Below are 23,850 nucleotides of genomic sequence, written 5' to 3' on the forward strand. Positions count from 1 at the left end.
TTTCTTTTTCCACTGTGCAACCCGCTTCAGTGCCTGCAGCCTACTGGCAGAGGCCAGGCAATGGTTCGGGGCCACGTTTGCTCTGGCATGGGACACTATGAGAGGCCCAGGTATTATATTCCATTTCATACTATTCTCTTCTTTTAACTGCCATGTAGAGCTACTGAATAGATTTTTGGTCACAAACCTCAGTTTACAACAAAAACCAAAAAGTCCTAAAATATCCAGCATGTTTCTAATAGGCATTTTGAGGACATGAGTTAAAGCATGCCTCAAAACCCTAAAGCACCGGTGGCCAGCCCAATGAGGTTAACCACCATATATACTAGAATCTTCATTTCCAAATAGCCAGGAGCTTTTCTCAAGTTTTTTTTGCAGGTTTGCGGGTGCTGATTTCTCTGCTTCTACATAAGATAGTAGATTGCAGTTTTTAAAAAGGATATGGCAAGTCACCTTATTCTCATTGACTGTGGAGGCCCAGCATAGGCTGCCTCAAAATGTGCCTCAGTGGCATATTGATTATTTTGGATTAAAGTTAAGCAATGGCCAGTGCAAGAGGGACACTCTCCCTCTTTTCTTTTTCTTTCAAAACAGTAAATAAATCTCTCATGTGAAAGGTACACTCCCTGTATCCGAAGGTAGGACATCCTTTCCACCAATGATAGGGAATTCAGAGCTGAGAAGCCTATAAAAATAAACCTGGTGTCTTATTTAATTACTATCCCAAGCTCAAACTGTTTAGATTCTTCACTAATTTCCTGTCAGTTTCTCATACATTTGTTTCTTTGTCTGGAAAGCATAAAAGCTGCCTACTTTGGTCACTTCTTAGGGTCTCATTTCTATGAATTAAATTTTGTTTTATTTTTCTCCTGTCAATATGTCTGGCATCAATTTTATTACTAGTCCAGTCACAAGAATTCAAGAGGGGTAAGAGAGAAAAGATTTCTCCTACCAACAGACCATTCGTTTTTAAGTTGATAAATGCTGTTTAGTCACTAAGTCGTGTCTGACTCTTTTGTGACCCCATGGACTGTAGCCACCAGGCTCCTCTGTCCATGGGATTTTCCAGGAAAGAACTGGAGTGGGTTGCCATTTTCTTCTCCAGGGGATTTTCCTGACCCAGGGATCAAACCTGAGTCTCCTGCTTTGGCAGCTGTATTCTCTACCACTGAGCCACCAAGGAAGCTCCAAGTTGATGATGTTCCCCACCATGTAAGTCTGAGAACAAGGCAGAGTCCACTTCCCATTCTTTTTCCCAGGCCTGACAGTCGTATCTCGGGCTGTACCACATAGAGTAACGCACCTCAGATTTAGAGTCTGGAGACAGTGAAAACAAGATTCAGAGACAAATGGCTCCTCTGTAGGCACACAGCTATCAGGCAGCCTGGTCTGAGTACCATTTTTACCTTCTTCTTCACTTTAGAGATGCAGCTTCTACTCTATGATCTCTACCTCATAGATGCCCACTTCTGCTAGTGGTAAAGAATCCTACCAACGCAGGAGACACAAGAGACACAGGTTTGATCCCTGGGTTGGGAAGATCCCATGGAGTAGGATCCCACTCCAGTATTCTTGGCTGTAAGATTCCACGGAAAGAGGAACCTGGGAGGCTACAGTCGCAAAGAATCAGACACAACTGAGTGACTCGGCATTCATTCATTCATAGATGTCCACAAAGTTGACCCTGGCTTCAATTTCGCTACCATAAGCCAATCAATCTTAAGGGAAATCAACCCTGAATACTCGCTGGAAGGACTGATGCTGAAGCTGAAGCTCCAGTATTTTGGTCATCTGACGTGAACAGCTGACTCATTGGAAAAGCGCCTGCTGCTGAGAAAGACTGAGGCAGAAGAAGAGGGGATCAGAGGATGAGATGGCTGGATGGTATCACCAATGCAGTGGACGTAAATTTGGGCAAACTTCGGGAGATGGTGAGGGGTAGGGAAGCCTGGCATGCTGCAGTTCATGGGGTCTCAAAAGAGTCCGACACAAATGGGTGACTGAACAACAACAATCCTTTATCATCTCCTCCCTACAGCCAGCATCACTCTTATGCTGCTAACAGAGGCATCTTTCAGAAACATACAAGGGATCATGTAACTCCTGAGATTTCAATCTTCTGCTCACTTACAAAGTTCAAGTTTCTTCTAATTTAGCTTTGCCTACCTCTGCAACCTTGTCATTCACTACTCTCTCATATAAACTGCTCACCACAGCCCCTCCCAACAAAGTGTCCATACTGGACATTCTCAAGCAAACTTTCATGACTTAGAGAAGTAAATTAATGGTTCAGTTCTGTGAAATAAAATGTAAAGTGACCTGAGGCACATAACCCTTTTTAAAATCTGTTAAATACATTGAAATTGTATTCGAACATAGTTTTATGAACATTGTTGACCAATTTTGACATCTTAAAAGTGAATATAACTTGTTTAAACACTTCATCTATTTGAATTATAAGAATTTACCTGCCAACTTTGTAAGTTTTCGGGCTTGGGATTCCCCAATAGAGTTGCTTTCATTAAATTGTTGATATAGATTTGAATGATGAAAACTTTTGAACTTCTCAACTTTAGTATAAATAACAAGATCAGATAGGGCCATAGATATTTTTATCTTTATGGTGCAAACAAAAAAAAAAAACAATAATTTCACAATTTTGCACTAATCATTTGAAAAATTATTTTTCCAATAAGGAAAATATGCTTTCAAATCAATGATTTTAGTTTTTTCATAAGATTATACCCTCAAAAACTATTTGAATTGGGTCAATGTAAATACGTTCTATGATAATAGCATTTGATGTTACTTACCAGGCAGTCTAAACCTAAAATCCCAATTCATGCAGTAAGTACTGAAGATGACAATTATTTCTATTTCCTTTTCCCAAAGGTCTTAGTTTAGTCTACTGAATTTTACAAGTTCAGGAATTTTAGACTATTTCCAATGTGATCTAACATTTTGGAATAACTTCTGCTGTATAGTACACTATTGTACACTTTTCCAGCCCAAAATCTATATTCTCTGCAGTTCTGTTAGCCTCTTCCAAAGTGTTTTTTTGCCCCCTCCCCAGGAAAACATTGCCTGCCCATGCTCAATCCATGTGCTTAAGTGTCAATCATGTGAAGTGGGTGTGGCTAAGCAGAGTGCATTCCCCTGGCAACAGAAACCAATTTAGGCATGTGCGCATGCTTGGATCACAGCCAGCCTACTACTGTGATCCAAAAGGAGTTGGCTTGGGTAGCTGAAAGATAGACAGGACTTTTAGATTTGAATCTAGAAGCATGTAAAACTGAAGCTTTGCAAAGGCTTGCATCCATATCAGGAAAGTGGGGCCAAAGTTGGCAGAAAGAAAATTCTGTGGACTTTGCTTAATACGCTTTAACAAATCATTCCTGAAATTAGATTCCCTTTCCTGAATGTTTCATTTCTATTGACCAGCTGAATTAATTCACATTTTATTTAAACCAGCTGAATTAGTTTTGTATTGCTTGCAACCTTGTATACCTTCCTTTGTCATGCTAACTTGTATACTTAAATACTATATAATATAAACAGTGATTTTCTTGTCTCTGACTGTAAGCTCTCCTTCAAGGCAGAGACATTATCTTTTATACACAGCACAACGTCTAATATATAAGAAGGCCTAACATTTGTTGGCTGTAGAGAAAAAGAATTTACGAACAGCTAACATGGGGAAAGAGATAACAACTTCTAAAATTTCTTTTCCACTGCTAATTTTTCCCAAATAAATTTTAAATGATAAACTAAAGTGATTACAAGTAGGAAAAAGATGTTTTCCTCCAAAAAGTTTTAAAAATTCTCAACTAACAAAAAAATAAAACAACTTTTCAATCACTTGTAAGATTTTCACAAAACGTTGCCTCACCTTCTTTTTCCTGAAGAGTGGGATTCTGACCACCCGTTTCGACTGTTCTTCCTTTTCCAAATCATCTCGAAAATCACCCACTGGTTCTGGTTCTTTGGCATCACTTCCATCCTCCTCTTGTTCCACCTCCTCCTCTTCTTCATATTCCTCTACCTGCCCATGCATATCAGAACCTCTCCTTTCAAGGGTTTCACGTAAGGTTCCTATTTTCTTGTTTCTAACTAATATTTTGAATTTTAATGCCTACAGAAACAATTTGAAAGAGATACAATTATACATGTACAGCTAAATTTGCACTTGTCATGGTCATTGAAAAGCCTTTCATCATATTTTCAATTTGCCCACAGTAGTAATATAGGTAGCCCCTTTTTCCATATTCCTAAAAACCTAATAGAAACAAAGGGATCTACCTGGTGGCTCAGAGGTAAAGAATCTGCCTGCAATGCAGGAGACCTGGGTTTGAACCCTGGTTCAGGCAGATTCCCTGCAGAAGGGAATGGCTATCCACTCCAGTATTCTTACCTGGAGAATCCCATGGACAGAGGAGCCTGGCGGGTTGCAGTCCATAGCGTTGCAAAGAGTCAGACATGACTGAGCAACTAACACTACACTAGACTATCCTTTTTATCAAAATATATTCACCTAAATGCTCATGGGCTATTTCCTAGGAACATTGCAAAGATACACCACTATAATTAAAACTAAGCATTTTTCATTAATCTCCAGCTCAGTCTCATTGGCCAATATTAACAGCAGCAGTCTTTTTCTTAGCCTGAGCTTCTCAGACAAAGTATTACCTCTGGTGAAGGTAGTCTGTCTGAAAAATTATCAAGCGTATATGACAGCAAGGCATCCCCAAAAGTAGCGAGCAAACTGTCGGCCATCACTTCTTGTTGGGAAGGGGAGCAGTGATTTTCTAAAGACAGCACCACTGGGTACTCAGATGCCTAAAAAAATTAACCATTACCACAGTTAACAATCAAAACTCCTCAGTAACTTTAATGCAATTAATAAAAGTACTTAATTGATTTTAAAACTAACTTCTAATGTTCAGTACCTTAGCAAAATAATTATCTATTCTTTAAACTGAAAATACTTTTGAGTCTGACAAAACAGGGAACATTAAATCTGTACATAAAGGTAAATTAGTCCCAGTTGTACTTAAAATATAGGGGGAAAAACTGAAACCCCCAACAAATAAATTTGTTAAAACTCCCCATGTTTTAAAATAAATAATAGCACATTCATATAAAGGAATGATAAAGATCTGTCACAGAGGAAGTAGAGCTATATATACTGCTATAGAAATAAGGTATCTATGATCTAGTCTTAAGAAGAAAACCAAGTTGCCAAAAAGTAAGATTCTACATTTTTACTTTATAAAGTACATATCTATGTTTTGATATTTTTAGGAAAAACGTTAACACTGATATGTTAGACAAAATGTTAATTTTCTACTTTTTTCTATTTTAAATTCTATAATCAAAATTCACTGCATTATAATTAGAAACGAAGATAAAGATATTTCCAGGTTTTAAATATGAAAGAATATCTAGTAAGTAAAAGCGCCTTTGTGTGTGTGTGTGTGTGTGTGTGTGTGTGTGTGCATGCTAAGCCACTTCAGTCATGTCTATTCTTTGTGACCCTGTGAACTTTAGCCCACCAGGCTCCTCTGTCCGTGGAAATCTCTAGGCAAGAATACTGGAGTGGGTTAAAAGTGACTCTACAAAGGTATTTTCCACCACTGTAACTTTTAAATTTGTCACAAAATAGTGAATATCACTCATTTGGATATCTTATTCAAAATTATTTTCCTTCTTTCCACATATAATTTTCAGGGCACATTTGCCAATTTACAGTAACAAGAAAAGGAATTGCAAGGTCTGCTGAATTATTACAGACCTTTGATAGATATGTCATATGTCATATTGCATATAACATATCATATTAAGTCTGAGCTTATTAATTTCTTATGGCTGCTGTAACAAATTACCATAAATTAGGTTGCATGAAACAACAGATATTTATCTTTTCACAGTTGTGGAGGCCAAGATTTTGAAATCAGTTTCACAGGCTAAAATGAAGATGTCAGCAGGTTCTACGGGAGATCTTCCCTGCCTCTTCCAGCTTCTGGTGGTGGCCAGCATTTCTTGGCTTGTGGTCATATCACTCCAGTGTCTGCCCCTCATCTTCGCACTGCCTCTTCTTCTATTGTGTGTCAAATCTCCCTCTGCCTCCCATGAAGAAGGATACGATACTGGCATTTAGGACCCATCCAGATAACTCAGGGTGGTGTCTAATCTCAAGATTCTTAACTTATCACGTCTGCAAAGATCCTTTTAACAAATAAAGTAACATTTACAGGTTCCAGGAATTAGAATCTAGTATCTTTGGGGCTCTTATTCAGCCTACAAAATGATCTTCTTGCAAATACCCACATATATATATATATATATATAGGGCTTCCCTGATGGCTCAGACAGTAAAGAATCTGCCTGTGGAGACCCAAGTTCAATCCCTGAGTCAGAAAGATTCCCTGGAGAAAGGAATGGCAACCCATTCCAGTATTCTTGCCTGGAGAATTCCTTGGACAGAGGAGCCTGCTGGGCTACAGTCCATGGGGTCACAAAGAGTTGGATACAACTGAGCAACTAATACTTTCATTTTCATTTATACATATATAAACTTAAGTCTAATATCAAGAGAAGAGTGTAAATTTTTTTTCCCAAATATAATAAGTGATTTTGAGTTTAGGCAAAGTGAAGACCTAGCAAATGGATTTCTCAATTAGGCCCTGACTTCACTCACTGGGAAGAGCTCACTGTCGTCTGTGGTGTTTGTTCCATCCTCTGGGAAGATCATCTTGTCTTTATCCTCCTTGGCCAGATCTGAAGTGTGAACTGAGGAGTTGGCTTTTCTTAAAGCTAAACAACTTTTGCAGTTCACTTTCTGACTAAGCGTGGTTTTAAGGTTCCCCTAGCAAGACAGACTTAGCTCCTGTTTTTAGCAATCTAATGCCCTCAAAAACCACAATTTCATATACACTTGTTTCTAGTAAGTCACATGTGCTGGAACCTATACTCAAAGTTCTTTCTGGGCCATAGATATCCAGTGTATTTTTATTTCATTGCTCTCTTATCCCCAAGTTAATGGCAACTATGTTGAGTAGAAAGTCTAAACTTCAGTCTAATCTTTGCTGCAAAACTGTGTCACTGTGTCCAACTGAGAAGTTCCACTGAGTCTGTTCAAGGCCTTTCTTTTTTCTTCATTCCATTACGTACTCTTTGGAGTCTTAAAAGTTGTAGATGTCTGTCCATCCTTGCAAGGCCTTTAAATTTTCAGGCTGTCTCTATTTCCTTTTATTCCTTCAGTTATCCATCCTGAATGAAGTGGGAGAGTTTGGTACAAAAATGTTTGGGAAGAGTATTTCAGATGAAGGGAATAGCAAGTGCAAAGGCTTTGAGATGGGTCTGAAAAGAGGTAAGGAGGTCAAAATGGCCACATGAACAAGGGAGAGAGGAGGAGAGGACATCAAGGAGGTGATGGTAAACAGGTCATGTAAGGCCTTGGGAGTCACGGTACAGACCTTAACTTCTATTTTGAGTGGAATTAAAGAGTTTGAAAAGGGGAATACCATGATCGGACTTATCAAAATGTCACTCTGCTATATTAAGATGAAACTGCAGAAGAGGAGGGAGAGAAGCAGAGACCCTGGATAAGAAGCCATTGCATTCTTTTACAAGTGGCTGACCAGTAAAAAATAAATAAAGGAGAAATTGAAAAGAAAAAAAAAAAGAAGCCATTGCAATAACACAAGTCAGAGGTGATGCTGGTTGACCAGGAGAGTGACAGTGAGAATGGGGAAAGGGATTAAATTCAGTGTACATTTTGAAATTAGAACCAGGAGGATTTGCTGAAGAACATATAGAGGATTTAGAGAGAAAAGAAGGGAACATTAAAGTGGACAATAAAGATTTAGGCCAAACACAGTTGTCATTAACTGAGATGGAAAAGACCATAGGCCAAGTGGGACTAGGAAAAAGAGGGTTATGATCTGGAGCTCAAGCTGAAACATGTTAACTATAGCTATTAAACATGCAAGTGGAAATGTCAAATAGAAAGTTGTCTACATTGGTGTAAAATTCAAAGGAGAAGTTTGGATAAATTTAAACATCAGAAATTAGATGTTTAAGAGAATCAATGCCATATATTAAGGTTTTATATTATGATAAATTTTAAAATATTTTATGAGTATTTAGTATTTTATACTCCAAAATATAATGGAACAATTAATCTAAGTATGTGATTTTAAGTTAGGCTTCTGTTTACAGATAATACATTGACCAAGCTAAGAGAACTTTAGGTTTTTCAACTTTGTAAGTTTAATTTATTAAACAGACCTTAAATACTTAGATTTTGTTAAATCTCTTCAATTACACTACAACTGAAGTACTTAAGAAAGAAATCAAATATACTATGTTTAAAAACACAATTTAAAATGTCTGAAGGTGTTCAAACCAAGCTTGTCAATGGGATCAAGTATTGTTCAAAATTCAGTGACTATTAAAATCTGTTCAATTTACAGATGAGTATTTTTAAACTGAATTAGAAGCTTTAGAAAGAAAGAATTAGATCTTTGAATCTTTAACTTAATAAATTTAATAACAATTTTGAAATCCAAAGTAAACTTTTAAACATTTTTTTCTGTATAAATAACTGCCATCATAGTATAAAATATGCCAAAAGTTGAGATAATACATTTTTGACATTTGTGTCTTGAAAGTAAAATATCTGAATGTTGGTAAAATAGTTACTATTAAATAGAACAGTATTTCTCAAACTTTTTGGCCATAACTAGTGGTAAGAAATATAACTTACATTATGACACAATACACATGCATGCATACATATACACATATATAATATAATTACATAATTAAACAAAAAGTTCCATGAAACTACATGTACCTTCCTACCTGAGATCTGTTTTAATAAATCTGTCTTTAATGATATACTCCCTGGAGAAGGAAATGGTAACCCACTCCAGCATTCTTGCCTGGAAAATCCCACCGACAGAGGAGCCTGATGGGCTACAATCCATGGGGTCATAAAGAGTCAGATATGACTGAGCATACACACATAATGATACATACTACATGGATTTTGCTAATGGACCATAACCGACAGATGAAATGTCACTGATCTAAACTAAGGCCAAGCATTATAGGATTTTGAAACAATTAAATTATCTCATGTTTAAATAACTGTGACTTAACAAAGGCATGCACATACTAGGAATGCGTATTTGTGTATCGCTTGGATAACAGTTTTAAACAGAAGCTTGCTGGTGAATGTATAGCCATGGTATACAACAGGTTCATTTTGTGATCCATCCCAGCAGTCAATTTCCAGACAGCGGCATCCTTTCACAAGGGCACTAGTAAAATTTAAACAAAATAAAATTGTCATTCCTGGATTATAGGTTATACCTTTAACCATATTCCATGGACTATACAGTCCATGGGGTCTCAAAGAGTCAGACACAACTGAGTGACTTTCACTTTCACTTTTAACCATATACTACCTGGGTTTCATTGCCTACTAGTAGATCAAAACCCTCTGTGGTTTTATAGAAAACTTTTTTCCCATGGAAGAGAACCTTAAAAATATTGCTTCTGGCTACATCTCTAAATAGGTTTAATTCTATCCATGATCAAGCCAACCTTTAGCTGCTTATTTTAACTACATGGTTTGGTGTCCAGCAAAAAATGAGGGGATTGCACTGGGTCATGCCAAACCCTTTACTCAGAAGCTCGTAAGAGTAAGCTCCGTGGTGGTGTGGAGGCCACTTTTCACTATCTCACACTGACTGAAATGAGTGAATAATGAAACATGGGAATGAATCATGAAAAATTTCTCACTCAATAAAGAAATTCTCCACTTAAATGAATCTACGAGGGGTTTCATGAATTAAAATCTTTAATGCAGTTAATATTGGTTTTTCTCTTTTAAAGAGGAGGAAACTGCAACATAAAAAATGTTATATACATTTGTAGTTAACAAATGAGGGACTGGAAGGAAAGATCAGCACCAGAAACTTAAATATTAATAGTCAAACATCACTCTACACCACCTCTCACAAGTAGAGAAATTTTGAAAAACTTGTATCAAATTGTATCTCTCATAAGTGGGTAAGGAAATAGAGGAAGAAATATAATTAAACTTAACTGTAAATTTTCACAGGGGTAGAACATTTTCTCAGAATTCAAAATTAAATTTCTATATTTCTAAAACAACCTGTTGAAAAGGTGTATTTTCTCTCAAAAAAAATATAATGAAGTATGAATAGAAATTTCTGTAGAGCTATGAATGGGCTTATCCTTACAGGATTTTAAGTGTGTATATTTCTGAATTTGTGGATTTATGTATTTACTTAGATTTTATTATAGAAGCAATATTAACTTGTAAGTTTGATGTTATCATGGGATTATATCTTTTCTATGATTTTTCCTAAGTAATATCACCCAATCACATAGCTTTGAATGGCATATATATGCCAAGGGCTTCCAAGCTTATTTTTCCAACCTAGATACTTCTTCTAAACCCCAGATACATATACTCAACTGACTATCTTGCCTAGCCCTTTGATAACTAATCAATATCTCAAACTGAACATGGACATCACGGAACTTTTGCTTTTGAATCACACCCTACAATGGCTTCACCATCTCTGCCCATAATGTCATCACATTCTAGGTTATCAGGCCCCAAATTCTGATACCCCCTTCCCCTCATACCTCTCTTCAGATTGCCTGGTAAATTACCTTGTTGGCTCTGTCCCCTAAAATATTTCAAATTCAACCATGTGTCTCAACCGCTGCCTCATGAATTAACCATCTAGATCACCATCATCCATGGACTGCGACAATATTTTCTCAAAGCATCTCCTACCTCTACACTTTCACCATCAGTCTTTCCTCCACAGTAAAGAATAAATTAAATTATGACATTTTCCTAAGGAAAACCCCTCCATTGACTTCCCTATGCAACCAGATTAAATCCATTCTCCCTTCCATGGTCTCCAAGAGCCTCATAAACTTGCCTGTTTCCTCTAATTCACCTCTCTTCCTTCTCCATTCACTCATTTATACCCACACTTGCTGTCTTTCTTGTAAACATGCCAAGCATTATTACTTCTTCCCTTCCTACTAGATCTGAAACTTCTTTATTATCACTCAAACCACAGCTATACTCTCTTGAGAAGCCTTTCCTGAACCTTCAATTAAAAGGAGCATCCCTTACCCCACAGTTACCTTCTGTCACTTTACCCTGGTTCATATGATTCAGTCCCTTGAAATACTGATTTGTTTCCCTCTTTATTATCTGTCTATTCTCATGAACAAACGAGTGTAACCACTTCGAAAATCTTGCTCACCACTGTATCTTCAGTGGACTGACTAAACTAAAACTGAAGGCTAAATTGGTATGAGCAGTATATGATACATCGTAGAAAACAAAATTAAAGGTGCAACATAGACTGCCTTTAATCTATGTAAGTCGGCTGACATATAAACATATGTATTATTATCTATAAATGCTACTGTTTTTCTTTTGGCATGGAGATATCTGAGAATTAATTTTGACCATATTTTTTTCTTTAAAGTACAGGATGCTCTGAATAGCTAAATAAGATTTTAAAAGTCTTCTTCACATTTTTCCTACACAAAATATCCAAATTGTTCAGGAATCTTCAAAGGGCCAATAACCAGGGAGAGGAGGTTGGCAGACAGGATTAGAACGGCTTCCCAGGTGGCACTGATGGGGAAGAACCCACCTGCCAATGCAGGAGATGTATGAGACACAGGTTCGATCCCTGGGTCAGGAAGATCCCCTAGAGGAGGGCATGGCAATGCACTCCAGTATTCTTGCCTGGAGAATCCCATGGACAGAGGAGCCTGGCAGGCTGCAGTCCATAGCGTCACACAGAGTCGGACATGACTGAGCGACTTAGCATGCATGCACACATGCATGATAACAATACACTGAATAAAGTATACAACCACTCAAAGGTTGGATATTCAAGATACGCACCAATCAAAATTCTCTACCCTCTGGTTTTTGTAGCGTGCACTGCCTTCCTTTACTGTGAATTACAGCCTACTGGGGTAGAAACCACTAAGACCTTTCAAACATTTTTAAAATGTAATAGATTCAAAAATCAAAAGAAATACCTTACATATCCCCAAAGGTCACTTGGTCCCCATAATTGGTCAGATATCAAGTACGTATTATGTGAACTTGAAATAAAATAATCAGTCAATGGATGAGTCATATCTTGGTAAACATGACCATACTCATTATTAAATATCAGACATTCAGATGAATCCATGTATCTTCTAAAACCTTCAAATGACATCTGGTGTGCTTGTTTAACTATAAAAAATAAAAAGAATGCAGAAATATCATAAATAGTATAAAAATTACATTTCACTTTAAACTTAGCAGCAGAGCATGTTTCTAAAGTATTCATTTAGAATTAATACTGATCTATTCAAGTTTCTTTGGAAACAAATTTTTCTAAGGTTTTTATTTTTAGTTCTTTCATATCAACATTTAAGTACACTAAATAGTACTTAATCATCTCTGTTGTTTTTTTAATGTTTAAAAAATATATACAAGACTACTATATTTAAAATAGCCAACAAAGACCTGCATGTTTAAAAATTTTTTTCAAATAATTAAAATATATACAAGAAAAGGACATGTGTCATAGATTCATGAATTTCCACAAGCTAACCATCCATGTAACCAACACCAAGGTCAAAGAACAGAACACGATAGCACCCCAGAAGACTGCCGCCTTATAACTTTCTAGTTTTCCTCCATACCCCAATCCCCAACTGCCAAGTATATTCAGTGGTATGGCTTCTAGAAGCATAGATTAGTTTTCTTTAGTTTTTGTGTTTACATAAGTGAACTCACACAATATGTATTTTTTGTGACTGGTTTGTTTTACTTAACATTGTTTATAAGATTTATTCTTATAGTGGCACACAGATATTTTTTATTCCTATTTTTTGTATAGCTCTCCATTGTGTGAATATACCACAATTTATCAATTCTATTCTTGATGAGCATTTAGATAATTTCCAGTTTGGGGCTATTTACAAAACTATACTGCTATAAATAACCAGTATATTTCTTTTGGTGCAAATATGTACATGTTTCTATTGGGTGCATTCCTATGAATTGAATTACTGAGTCATTTGCATATTATTATCTTTAGCAAATGATCTGTGAACTTTTTTGCACTGTATCATATATACCAAAATTATCTATTTAAGCAGAACACTGGCTCTGGAATGAGACAGCTTGGGTTAAATTCATTTATTTGTTATATGACGAGCCTGTTAACCTCTCCCTGTCTTAGGAATGCTGGCAATCATAACATCCATTCGTGCATACTAGCGCTGCATATTAGATCTATAAAGGTTAGTTACCGTTGCTTTTGTTGCTGATAACCCAGTTTGCCTCATATTAAAAGTTGGTGTGAGTATTCACTTTAGTGAGTGGTTCTTGGCAAAGAATTTTATTTCTGGGAATTTAAACTACAGAAATAGAGACTCAGACAAAGCTTGATATGCAAGAATGCTCACACTAGCATTATTTATAAAAGCAAAATAAATGGGGCGAGGGGAGGAAAGAGATTAAATCTCAAAATATGATACAATACTAAGCAGACATTACAAATAATGTATCAGAAAAAAATACATAGTGACATTAAGTAAATGTTTATGACATCATAAAAACAAAAAAGCCAGCATTCAAAATACTATTACAATCTTACTTTAAAAAAATAAAAGCTAGAAGAAAATACATAAAATGTTTATAGTGATGCAAACTAAACTCTCTATTTCAAAGCTATGCAAATTAGAAACATGCAAGTGTATGGGGCAAATGCTTCGTATATCATAATTGTAATGATTTGCATGAATTTATTCTTCTTCCCAGTGCAATTACCAGTGATTGGCTTATAGCTCTTTGAACTATTAACTAAGTAAATATCTTTGGTAATGGAATAAAAAACGAACTCATGTTATGCCCTTAAAAACTACCAGACTGAGATGATAGTTAATCTGATGGATTTTTACATTTAAAATAAAATGAGGTTCTCCTCATTTGGTACATGTCACATATCACTGTGGGACAAGCTTGAGAAACTTAGCAGCATTTGGGACTATAAGTTCATAATTCAAATTGGCCCCAATAAGTCTCTAAAGTGATCAATAGTCATGTAAATGAAATGAGTGGTCTTGCCTGTGTGCAAAACTGTCTGAATGGAAGTAGAAAGTGAAAGTGAAGTCGCTCAGTCGTGTCTGACTCTTTGCGACCCCAGGGACTGTAGCCTTCCAGGATCCTCAGTCCATGGGATTTTCCAGGCAAGAATAGTGGAGTGGGTTGCCATTTCCTTCTCCAGGGGATCTTCCCGACCCAGGGATGGAACCCGGGCCTCCCACATTGTAGGCAGACACTTTACTGTCTGACCTACCAGGGAAGATCGAATGGAAGCAGAGGAAGACTCAAAAGAAGAAATGGATACAGTATAATATCACAGTTAAAATGTAAACACAATTCCAAAATGTCAGTGGCACCATTCCACTATGCCTTTGCACCTTTTAAGTTGGGCTTCCCTAGTGGCTTAAACTGTAAAGAATCCTCCTGCAGTGCAGGAGACCTGGGTTCGATCCCTGGTTGGACAGATCCCCTGGAGGAGGAAATGCAACCCACTCCAGTATTCTTGCCTGGGAAATCCCATGAACAAAGGTGCCTGATGGGCTACAGTCCATGGGGTCGCAAAAGAGTCAGACACAATTTAGCGACTAAACAACAAACACTTAATTTACCACCCAAGGGTAACAATTCCAAAGTCAGTGTTTTAAAAATCTTCACTGGAACAGGGCCATAAAGTACATGTCTGTGAACTGGTTGTTTCCAGGTGGCAATGATATAAAGAGCTTGAACCAAAACATAAATCAATTCACTACTTTCTTAGGGAAAGTCTTTGTAATTGAAAGTAAAGACTCAGCATCTGGACTCATCAGATGTGCTTACAGACGTACTTGTTTTACATTCTGATACAAGCTCTTTATCTTCCTGCAAACTTGCAAGTTTTAGTGGAGATCAAACTCTTACTAGCACTATCTTCCGTCTTACCACAACGATGCTTAGAAGCATCCAAAGTCTTTATGTGCTACTGAGTCATGAGCCAAAATCTAGCTTATGACCAACGAGACCAACATGATTTGATCCCTGCCGATCTCTCCAGATTCGAACCACACTGTCCTCTTCCTGTGCCTTGCTTCTCCACCTCAGGTCCAACACTTCCCTTGCCTAGGCCTCAGACCCTTCTTCCATTTTGTCACATGACTAATTCTTTCTCATCATTTTTATCTCAGCTCAAATGTTACATTCCCCATGAAGGACTCTCCTAAACACTCACCTGAGCTAGACCTTGTGGGTTGTCTACTCTCTGTTTTATTTTTTCCACAGTACATAGTACTCTCTAAAACTATCTATCTGTATGTTTAATTATTTATTGTCAGTCTCCTTCCAACCCTTATCAGGAATATAACTTAGTTTGCCTCATTCTCCACTGTATCCTCAGCTCCTAGAAAAATGCTTGGTTGCCACAGATAAATACTTCAGTAAATCAGGAAGTATGAGTCCATGAAGGGATGTTTTGTTTTCTTAGAACCCATATCATCATATGTTAAGCACTGGGAGCCATAAACCAGTTTGCAAAGGCAGAACTCGGGCTTTTACATGCGTGCGTGCCTGCTAAGTCACTTCATCTTGTTTGACTCTTTGCAACACTACGGACTGTAGACTGCCAGACTCTTCTGTCCATGGGATTCTCCAGGCAAGAATACCAGAGTGGGTTGCACGCTCTCCTCCAGGGGATCTTCCCGACCCAGGGATTGAACTCACATCTCATATCTCCTGCATTGGCAGGTGAGTTCTTTACCACTAGTGCCTCCTGAGAAGTCCTGCACTTTCATATAGCCCTTGTTAAATAAATATTCTGAGCTATTCTATTAATCTCTGTAGGGTTAAACAGCATGCTTTAATAGTGCTTTTTCTGCAACTATATGAATATTATATTATATTATGTCATTATTTTTTATTTAAAAATAAGTATAAATGGAAAAAATCGAAGTGTTTTACCCATTAAAGATGAAACAAAGATCAAAAACTATACAAGAGATCACTAGCCAAAATGGTCAATGGACTTAAACCAGATGATTGCATAGGAAAATGAAAGAAAAGCAAAAATGTTTTAATGTTTATGAAATGTAGACAATTAAGTGTAAACAACAGTGAAATGAATGCTTTTACAATGTTTTATCTCCTTCCTAGAACTGTTTTCATTTAGCTAGTTTAATATTCTATATTTTGTCAATAATACATAAAAATGGAAAACTACCTACACCTGGGTTTTTATCTTATTAATGAATCTCAGGACCCTGTCTTCCATTATGGTACTTATTATAACAGGTTCCTCATCTTGTTTTCCCTGCCTAAGTTCATCTCTGAACACTTGAGAGGTACAGAAACAATTAAAAGGAACTGGACAATGAAAGAAAGTCGTGGTTACACAACATAGCTTTCTAAAAGGTATGTATGCTGTCTGTAAGTTACAAAATTAAAACTGTCAATATATATAGTATTACCCAGAAGAAATTTGACCCAATCAAGTTTGAAGTTGATAACTGCTATTAATAAAAACCAGTTTGCATACAAATATTTAAAACTCTGAAGTACAGTCATACCTTCTTCAATAGGCTCATATTTCTGAATGATCTCAGAAGCAATACTTTCACTGAAGTCAAGCGTATACTGCTCTCGCATCAAAAACTGGACCAGGTTCTTTTCTAAAAGAATTTTCCGGTTTTCAGAATACGTGTTGAAAATCTCAATAATTTCTTCTCTGTATGTAATAATTCGATAAATTGTTCTAAATTCTTCTATGGTGATTCTTCCTTGTTGCAGCCTGTCATTATCCTACTAAAAAAATTTACTGGTGGGCTCACATTTCAAATGTAAAAAATACACAAAACAAAAATGTTAGAGTAGTTGTGTAACATATATACCAACTTATCCTGAAAAGAAGTTACATTGGATTCTTATTGTAGATAAATATATAAAACTGCATGAAATGATGCCAGAGCTTGGGAATGACGAGTGGATAATTACCACTTAAAACCTGGTGGCCTGATTCTCTTTTACTACTTCTGCTTTGCAAATAGATTGGATTGCACATATATGTGTTAATATACGATATTTGTTTTTCTCTTTCTGACTTACTTTGTATGACAGTCTCTAGGTCCAGCCACATCTCTACAAATGACGCAATTCCATTCCTTTTTAATGTATAAAATAGATAACTAATGAGAACACATACCCATTTGAATGCAGAGTTCCAAAGAACAGCAAGGAGAGATAAGAAAGCCTTTCTCAGTTATCAATACAAAGAAATAGAGGAAAACAATAGAATGCGAAGGACTAGAGATCTCTTCAAGAAAATTATAGATACTACCAAGGGAACATTTCAAGCAAAGATAGGTACAATAAAGGATAGAAAGGCTACGGACCTAACAGAAGCAGAAGATATTAAGAAAAGGTGGCAAGAATACACAGAAGAACTGTACAAAAAAGATCTTCATGACTCAGATGATCATGATGATATGATCACTCGCCTAGAGCCAGACATCCTGGAGTGTGAAGTCGAGTGGGCCTCAGGAAGCATTACTACAAACAAAGCTAGTGGAGGTGATGGAATTCCAGTTGAGCTATTTCAAATCCTAAAAGATAATACTGTGAAAGTGCTGCACTCAATATGACAGCAAATTTGGAAAATTCAGCAGTGGCCACAGGACTGGAAAAGATCAGTTTTCATCCAATCCCAAAGAAAGGCAATGCTAAAGAATGATCAAACTACCGCACAATTGCACTCATTTCACACGCTAGCAAAGTAATACTCAAAACTCTCCAAGCCAGGCTTCAACAGTACGTGAACCGTGAACTTCCAAATGTTCTAGATGAATTTAGAAAAGGCAGAGGAACCGGAGATCAAATTGCCAACATCCAATGGATCACAGAAAAAGCAAGAGAGTTCCAGAAAAACATCTAATTCTGCTTTATTGACTATGCCAAAGTGTTTGACTGTGTGGATCACAACAAACTGTGGAAAATACTTAAAGAGATGGGAATACCAGACCACCTTACCTGTCTCTTGAGAAATCTGTATGCAGGTCAGGAAGCAACAGTTAACACTGGACATGGAACAACAGACTGGTTCCAAATAGGGAAAGGAGTACGTCAAGGCTGTATATTGTCACCCTGCTTATTTAACTTCTATGCAGTGTACATCATGAGAAACGCTAGGCTGGAGAAGCACAAGCTGGAATCAAGATTGCCAGGAGAAATATCAATAACCTCAGATATGCAGATGACACCACCCTTATGGCAGAAAGTGAAGAAGAGCTAAAGAGCCTCTTGATGAAAGTGAAAGAGGAGAGTGAAAAAGTTGGCTTAAAAATCAACATTCAGGAAGCTAAGATCATGGCCTCTGGTCCCAACACTTTATGGCAAATAGATGGAGAAACAGTGAAAACAATGACAGACTATTTTTTTGGGCTCCAAAATCACTGCAGATGGTGACTGCAACCATGAAACTAAGACACTTGATCCTTGGAAGAAAAGTTATGACCAACCTAAACAGCATATTAAAAAGCAGAGACATTACTTTATCAACCTAGTCAAGGCTCTGGTTTTTCCAGTGGTCATGTATGGATGTAAGAGTTGGACTATAAAGAAAGCTGAGTGCCGAAGAATTGATGCTTTTGAACTGTGGTGTTGGAGGAGGCTCTTGAGAGTCCCTTGGACTGCAAGGAGATCCAACCAGTCCATCCTAAAGGAAATCAGTCCTGAATATTCATTGGAAGGACTGATGTTGAAGCTGAAACTCCAATACTTTGGTCACCTGATGCGAAGAGCTGACTCATTGGAAAAGACCCTGATGCTGGGAAAGATTGAAGGCAGGAGAAGGGGACGACAGAGGATGAGATGGTTGGATGGCATCACCGACTCAATGGACATGAGTTTGAGTAAACTCCGGGAGTTGGTGATGGACAGGGAGGCCTGGCGTGCTGCAATTCATGGGGCCGCAGAGAGTCGGACACGACTGAGCGGCTGTGCTGACTGAGAACATACTGTATAGCGCAGGAACTCTGTTCCGTGCTCTGTGATGAACCTACAGGGAGAAGGAAATCTGAAAGGGGGATATATGTGTACTTATCGCTCATTCCCTTTGCTGTAGAGTAGAAACTAATGCACTATTTTAAAGCAACCATACCTCAATACAAATTTAAAAAACCAAAAAAAACCTGGTGGCCTGGGCTGCCCAGTTTAAGTAAAGAAGCAAACCCTGTTCCTCAGGAGATTTGCAGCCCATAAGCAGCTCTCTGCCCAGAAAGATTTGCCCAACTTCAGGCTGAGGTATTAATGCTAGAGATTCTTCAAGACTGAGGGCATCCCTGAACCACCTGGATTGGCCTCAAACCTCGTCCTCACTGTGGTGATGACATACACCATCCCGTGAGGTACTTATGTGTGCTCAGTCACGTCCGACTCTTTTGCAACCTCATAGACTATCACTCACCAGGTTCCTCTATCCATGGGATTTTTAAAGTAAAAATACTGGAGTGGGTTGCCTTTTCCTTCTGCAGGGGATCTTCCAACCCAGGAATCGAACTGGGGTCTCTTACTCTGCAGGCAGATATTTTACCAGCTGAGCTACCAGGGAAACCTATCATTGGAGATGGGAAGTTATAATTTTGGTAAAGAAGGAAAAGGAAAGCACAAAGCATAAGTAATAAGGAGAAGAAAGATGAGGCCTGGGGAACACAGTGTCAGCAAAAGAAAAGGGGGAAGAAGAAAAGCGGTAAGCAAGGAAGGTTCAAATCTGAGTACTGAGCCTCTTAACAGCAGCCTCAATATTAATATAGGGTATCAATGTATCAATATCTTCCCTGTAGGATAAAACTGAAGATCAAAAGCTTTATATGTCAATTGTCACCAGTCCCAGGACTTGAACTAACTCCAAAGAAGGAAAGAAAAACAATACACTATTGCCCATACTCAAAGTAAGAAATGGAATATTTCCTGCCATATCAATAAACAAAGGATATCATCAGTGATTGCAACCCTCCAATGTGAGCTGGCGGGGGGCTTCCCAGATAGCTCAGTTGGTAAAGAATCACCTGTAATGCAGGAAACCCCGGTTCAATTCCTGGGTCAGGAAGATCCACTGGAGAAGGGATAGGCTACCCACTCCAGTATTCTTGGGCTTCCCTGGTGGCTCAGCTGGTAAAAAATCCTCCTGCAATGCGGGAGAACTGGGTTTGATCCCTGGGTTGAGAAGAGCCCCTGGAGAAGGGAAAGGCTACCCATTCCAGTATTCTGGCCTGGAGAATCTCACGGACTGTAAAGTCCATGGGGTCGCAAAAAGTCGGGCAGGACTGAACGACTTTCACTTTCACTTTCTTTCAATGTGAGCTGGTGAGCCCTGAGGGAACTCAGGAAGGAAAGAACACCTGCCATCAGACTGCAGCCACTTCCCATGTTGAACCCTGAGGAGGATATGAAAACACAGACTAATGACCCCAGATAGCTGAGGTGCATATCAAAGGAATGATTTCAGTGAGCCTAGACTCTTACACCTTTCTATACTTAGAAAAGCACTAAACTACTGATATCTGGGCTCAGATGGTAAAGTGTCTGCTGCAATGCAGGAGACCCAGGTTCGATCCCTGGGTTGGGAAGATCTCCTAGAGAAGGAAATGGCAACCCACTCCAGTATTCTTGCCTGGAGAGTCCCACGGATGGAGGAGACTGGTAGGCTACAGACCATGGGGTCGCAAAGAGTTGGACACGACTGAGCGACTTCACTGTCACTGATATCTGGTTTTCTTTTATTTACAATGATCTTTTGACATTCAGACTACCTACCTTTTGTAAAATTTCTATGTAACCTGGGTCCCCCTTGCCTCCTCAGAGCAATTCTCCCAGGATTACTTTAGATGCTACCTCCCAGGGTCAAAATCCTAAAACTTCCCATCAAACAGAACATAACTCTCAACTTTTAGGTTGCAGGTATTGGTTCAGTTGACAAGAGTATATTTGCAGAAATAAATTAATGTCAAATACAAGTCTGATGTCTCTAACTCTCTTAAATTTCTCAGTGTTTCTCCTCTGTTTTCAAGACAAAATCCAAACTATTGGCCTCCAAGGCCCTCAAAGACATGGTTTTTGCACCCCACCCACCACCACCACCTCTTCCATGCACTTCACACTGTACTGTGCTCTGAATCAGTTACAATATAAATACCAAGCCACCTCTTGCTATTGTAAAGGCTGTTTCTTCTGTCTGGAATATTGTTTTCTTTTTTATTTAAGTTGGTTGGGAAGAGCCTCTGGAGTAGGAAATGGCAACCCACTGAAGTATTCTTGCCTGGAAAATTCCATGGACAGAGAAGCCCAATGTACTGCAGTCCATGGGGTCACAAAGAGTCAGACATGACCAAGTGACTGTGCATGAGCATGAATTTCTACTAATCTTCAAAAAAACGTCCTTCTCTCGAAGTCTTCCCTATGTCTCTCTGTGTCTTCTCCTCAGGTCATGTCAGAGAGCCCTACCTAGGATTCCTAGAAGATTCTATACCTGCTTCTCTACTGGGGTTTATTATACCAGAATAAAACCTTTACACATCCCTTCTAGAATTGTCTCAGATGCAAAGTCTGTCACTTGTTTCCCATATCCTTAGTACATATAGGACTTCCCTGTTGGCTCAGATGGTAAATAGTTTCCCTGTAATGAAGGAGACCTGGGTTCAATCCCAGGGTCAGGAAGATCCCCTGAAGGAAGAAATGGCAACCCACTCTAGTATTCTTGTCTGGAGAGTTCCATGGACAGAGGAGCTTGGCGGGCTACAGTCCATGGGATCACAAAGAAGTGAACGTGACTGAGTGACTAACAGTATGTATAAGAGTGTTTGACTGAGGCCTTCAGAACTTGATGATTCTGATGAAATATGTTCATTTAATTGGAAAAAGGAACTAAATATCTCCCTAAAACTAGGGAGATCAGGAAAAGATGTCTTTTAAAATATATTACAGGAAATATGCAAAATCTCAGGGCCCACTGCAGGGAATACTACAGCTTTTCAAAATGTTACATATTAATCATTTACAGTTTACAACATAAAAAAAAAAAAGAGTAATGAAATCATCTTTCTCTAGTTTATAAAAACATAAAAGTTCATTAAGTGGTTATTCTTTGCAAGGCATTACAAAAAGAACTTTCCCAAACAATTTATGTATAATTTTAAAATATATCTTTCGGGGACTTCCATGGCAGACTAGTGGCTAAGACACCATGCTTCTAATGCAGGAAGCCAGGGTTTGAGCCCTAGTAAGAGAACTAAACCCACCCCTCATGCAGTACAGCCAATAATAACTAAATAAATAAATAAAAATGAAATGTTTGAATAATTTTTTTAATTTAAGAAAGAAATAAAATATATATTTTACCTTAAACCTATGACCCCAATGAAAGTAGATACTTTATTCTTTTTTTATCCCCAAAGCCTATTACTGGAAGATGGAAATGGGAACCCTCTCCAGTATTCTAGTCTGGGAAATTCCATGGACAGGGGAACCTGGCAGGCTATGGTCCAAGGGGCCACATGGGGGTGCAAAGAGTCAGACATAACTGAGCAACTGAGCACACCCTAAATTAGGAGCCTAGTGATCATACGTTTAAATGAATGATTGAATCCAGGAGGATAAAAGAACATATTAAAATAATTCTATTGTTACTCATTCTGATAGTACACTTTAGAAAACAGAATTAAGGTCTTTCACATTGTTACCATTTCCACTGCTCAGTTTGCTAGTAAAAAGATGAAAGGTTACTTAATAAACGATATTATAAGAAAGCTGATCTATCTGATGAGAAAGCTGAGCTATCAAAGCCAGAACTTCTAACATAAAATGTAGCGTTTTAAAATTCTATCTGAAATTACCCTAAAAACAATGTATTCAAAATATAGTCTAGGAAATCTTATGACTTGCAACTTTTTCCTCAAACTCTGACATACTTTTCTTCCAAGGAAGAAAACTTATGCTCCTTGGAAGAAAAGTTATGACCAACATAGACAGCTTATTAAAAAGCAGAGACATTACTTTGCCAACAAAGGTCTGTCTAATCAAAGCCATGGTTTTTCCTGTAGTCATGTGTGGATGTGAGAGTTGGACTATAAAGAGAGCTGAACACCAAAGAATTGATGCTTTTGAACTGTGGTATTGGAGACTCGGAGAGTCCCTTGAACTGCAAGGAGATCCAACCAGTCCGTCCTAAAGGAAATCAACCCTGAATATTCATTGGAAGGACTGATGCTGAAGCTGGAACTCCAATATTTTGGCCACCTGATGTGAAGAACTGACTCATCTGAAAAGACCCTGATGCTGGGAAAGACTGAAGGTGGGAGGAGAAGGGGACAACAGAGGATGGGATGGTTGGATTGGATCACTGACTCAATGGACATGGGTTTGAGTAAGCTCCAGGAGTTGATGATGGACAGCGAGCCTGGTGTGCTGCAGTCCATGGGGTCTTAGAGTTGGACATGATTGAGTGACTGAACTGAATGGATATACTAGTTTAAACTAGCAAGCAACTTGTTCTTTCCCCTTTTCTTATTCTCTGTTTCCTTCTGTCCCTAATGCATGCATGCATGTTATGCATGCTAAGTCACTTCAGTCTTCTCTGACTCTTTGCAAGCCCATTCACTGTAGCCTGCCAGGCCTCTCTGTCCATGGGATTCTCCAGGCAAGAATACTGG

At 38.1% G+C, this 23,850-nt stretch overlaps 1 protein-coding gene and 1 pseudogene across 1 annotated transcript in view; both read right to left on the reverse strand.

The window, feature by feature from the left end:
- The window catches only part of PLCZ1 (phospholipase C zeta 1), a 46,147-nt gene that overhangs the window by 16,822 nt on the left and 5,475 nt on the right, over positions 1-23,850 (reverse strand). Inside the window, exons 4-9 of the mRNA XM_043440918.1 lie at positions 16,720-16,951; positions 12,121-12,322; positions 9,182-9,326; positions 4,687-4,836; positions 3,890-4,132; positions 2,469-2,616 (exon numbers count right to left, since the gene is read on the reverse strand). Coding sequence (XP_043296853.1) covers positions 2,469-2,616; positions 3,890-4,132; positions 4,687-4,836; positions 9,182-9,326; positions 12,121-12,322; positions 16,720-16,951 — 1,120 coding nt within the window. The remainder of the gene's footprint in view (positions 1-2,468; positions 2,617-3,889; positions 4,133-4,686; positions 4,837-9,181; positions 9,327-12,120; positions 12,323-16,719; positions 16,952-23,850) is intronic.
- Positions 11-131, reverse strand: LOC122424121 (annotated as a pseudogene).

The sequence above is a fragment of the Cervus canadensis genome, chromosome 21 (assembly GCF_019320065.1).
Source record: "Cervus canadensis isolate Bull #8, Minnesota chromosome 21, ASM1932006v1, whole genome shotgun sequence".
NCBI lineage: Eukaryota > Metazoa > Chordata > Mammalia > Artiodactyla > Cervidae > Cervus > Cervus canadensis.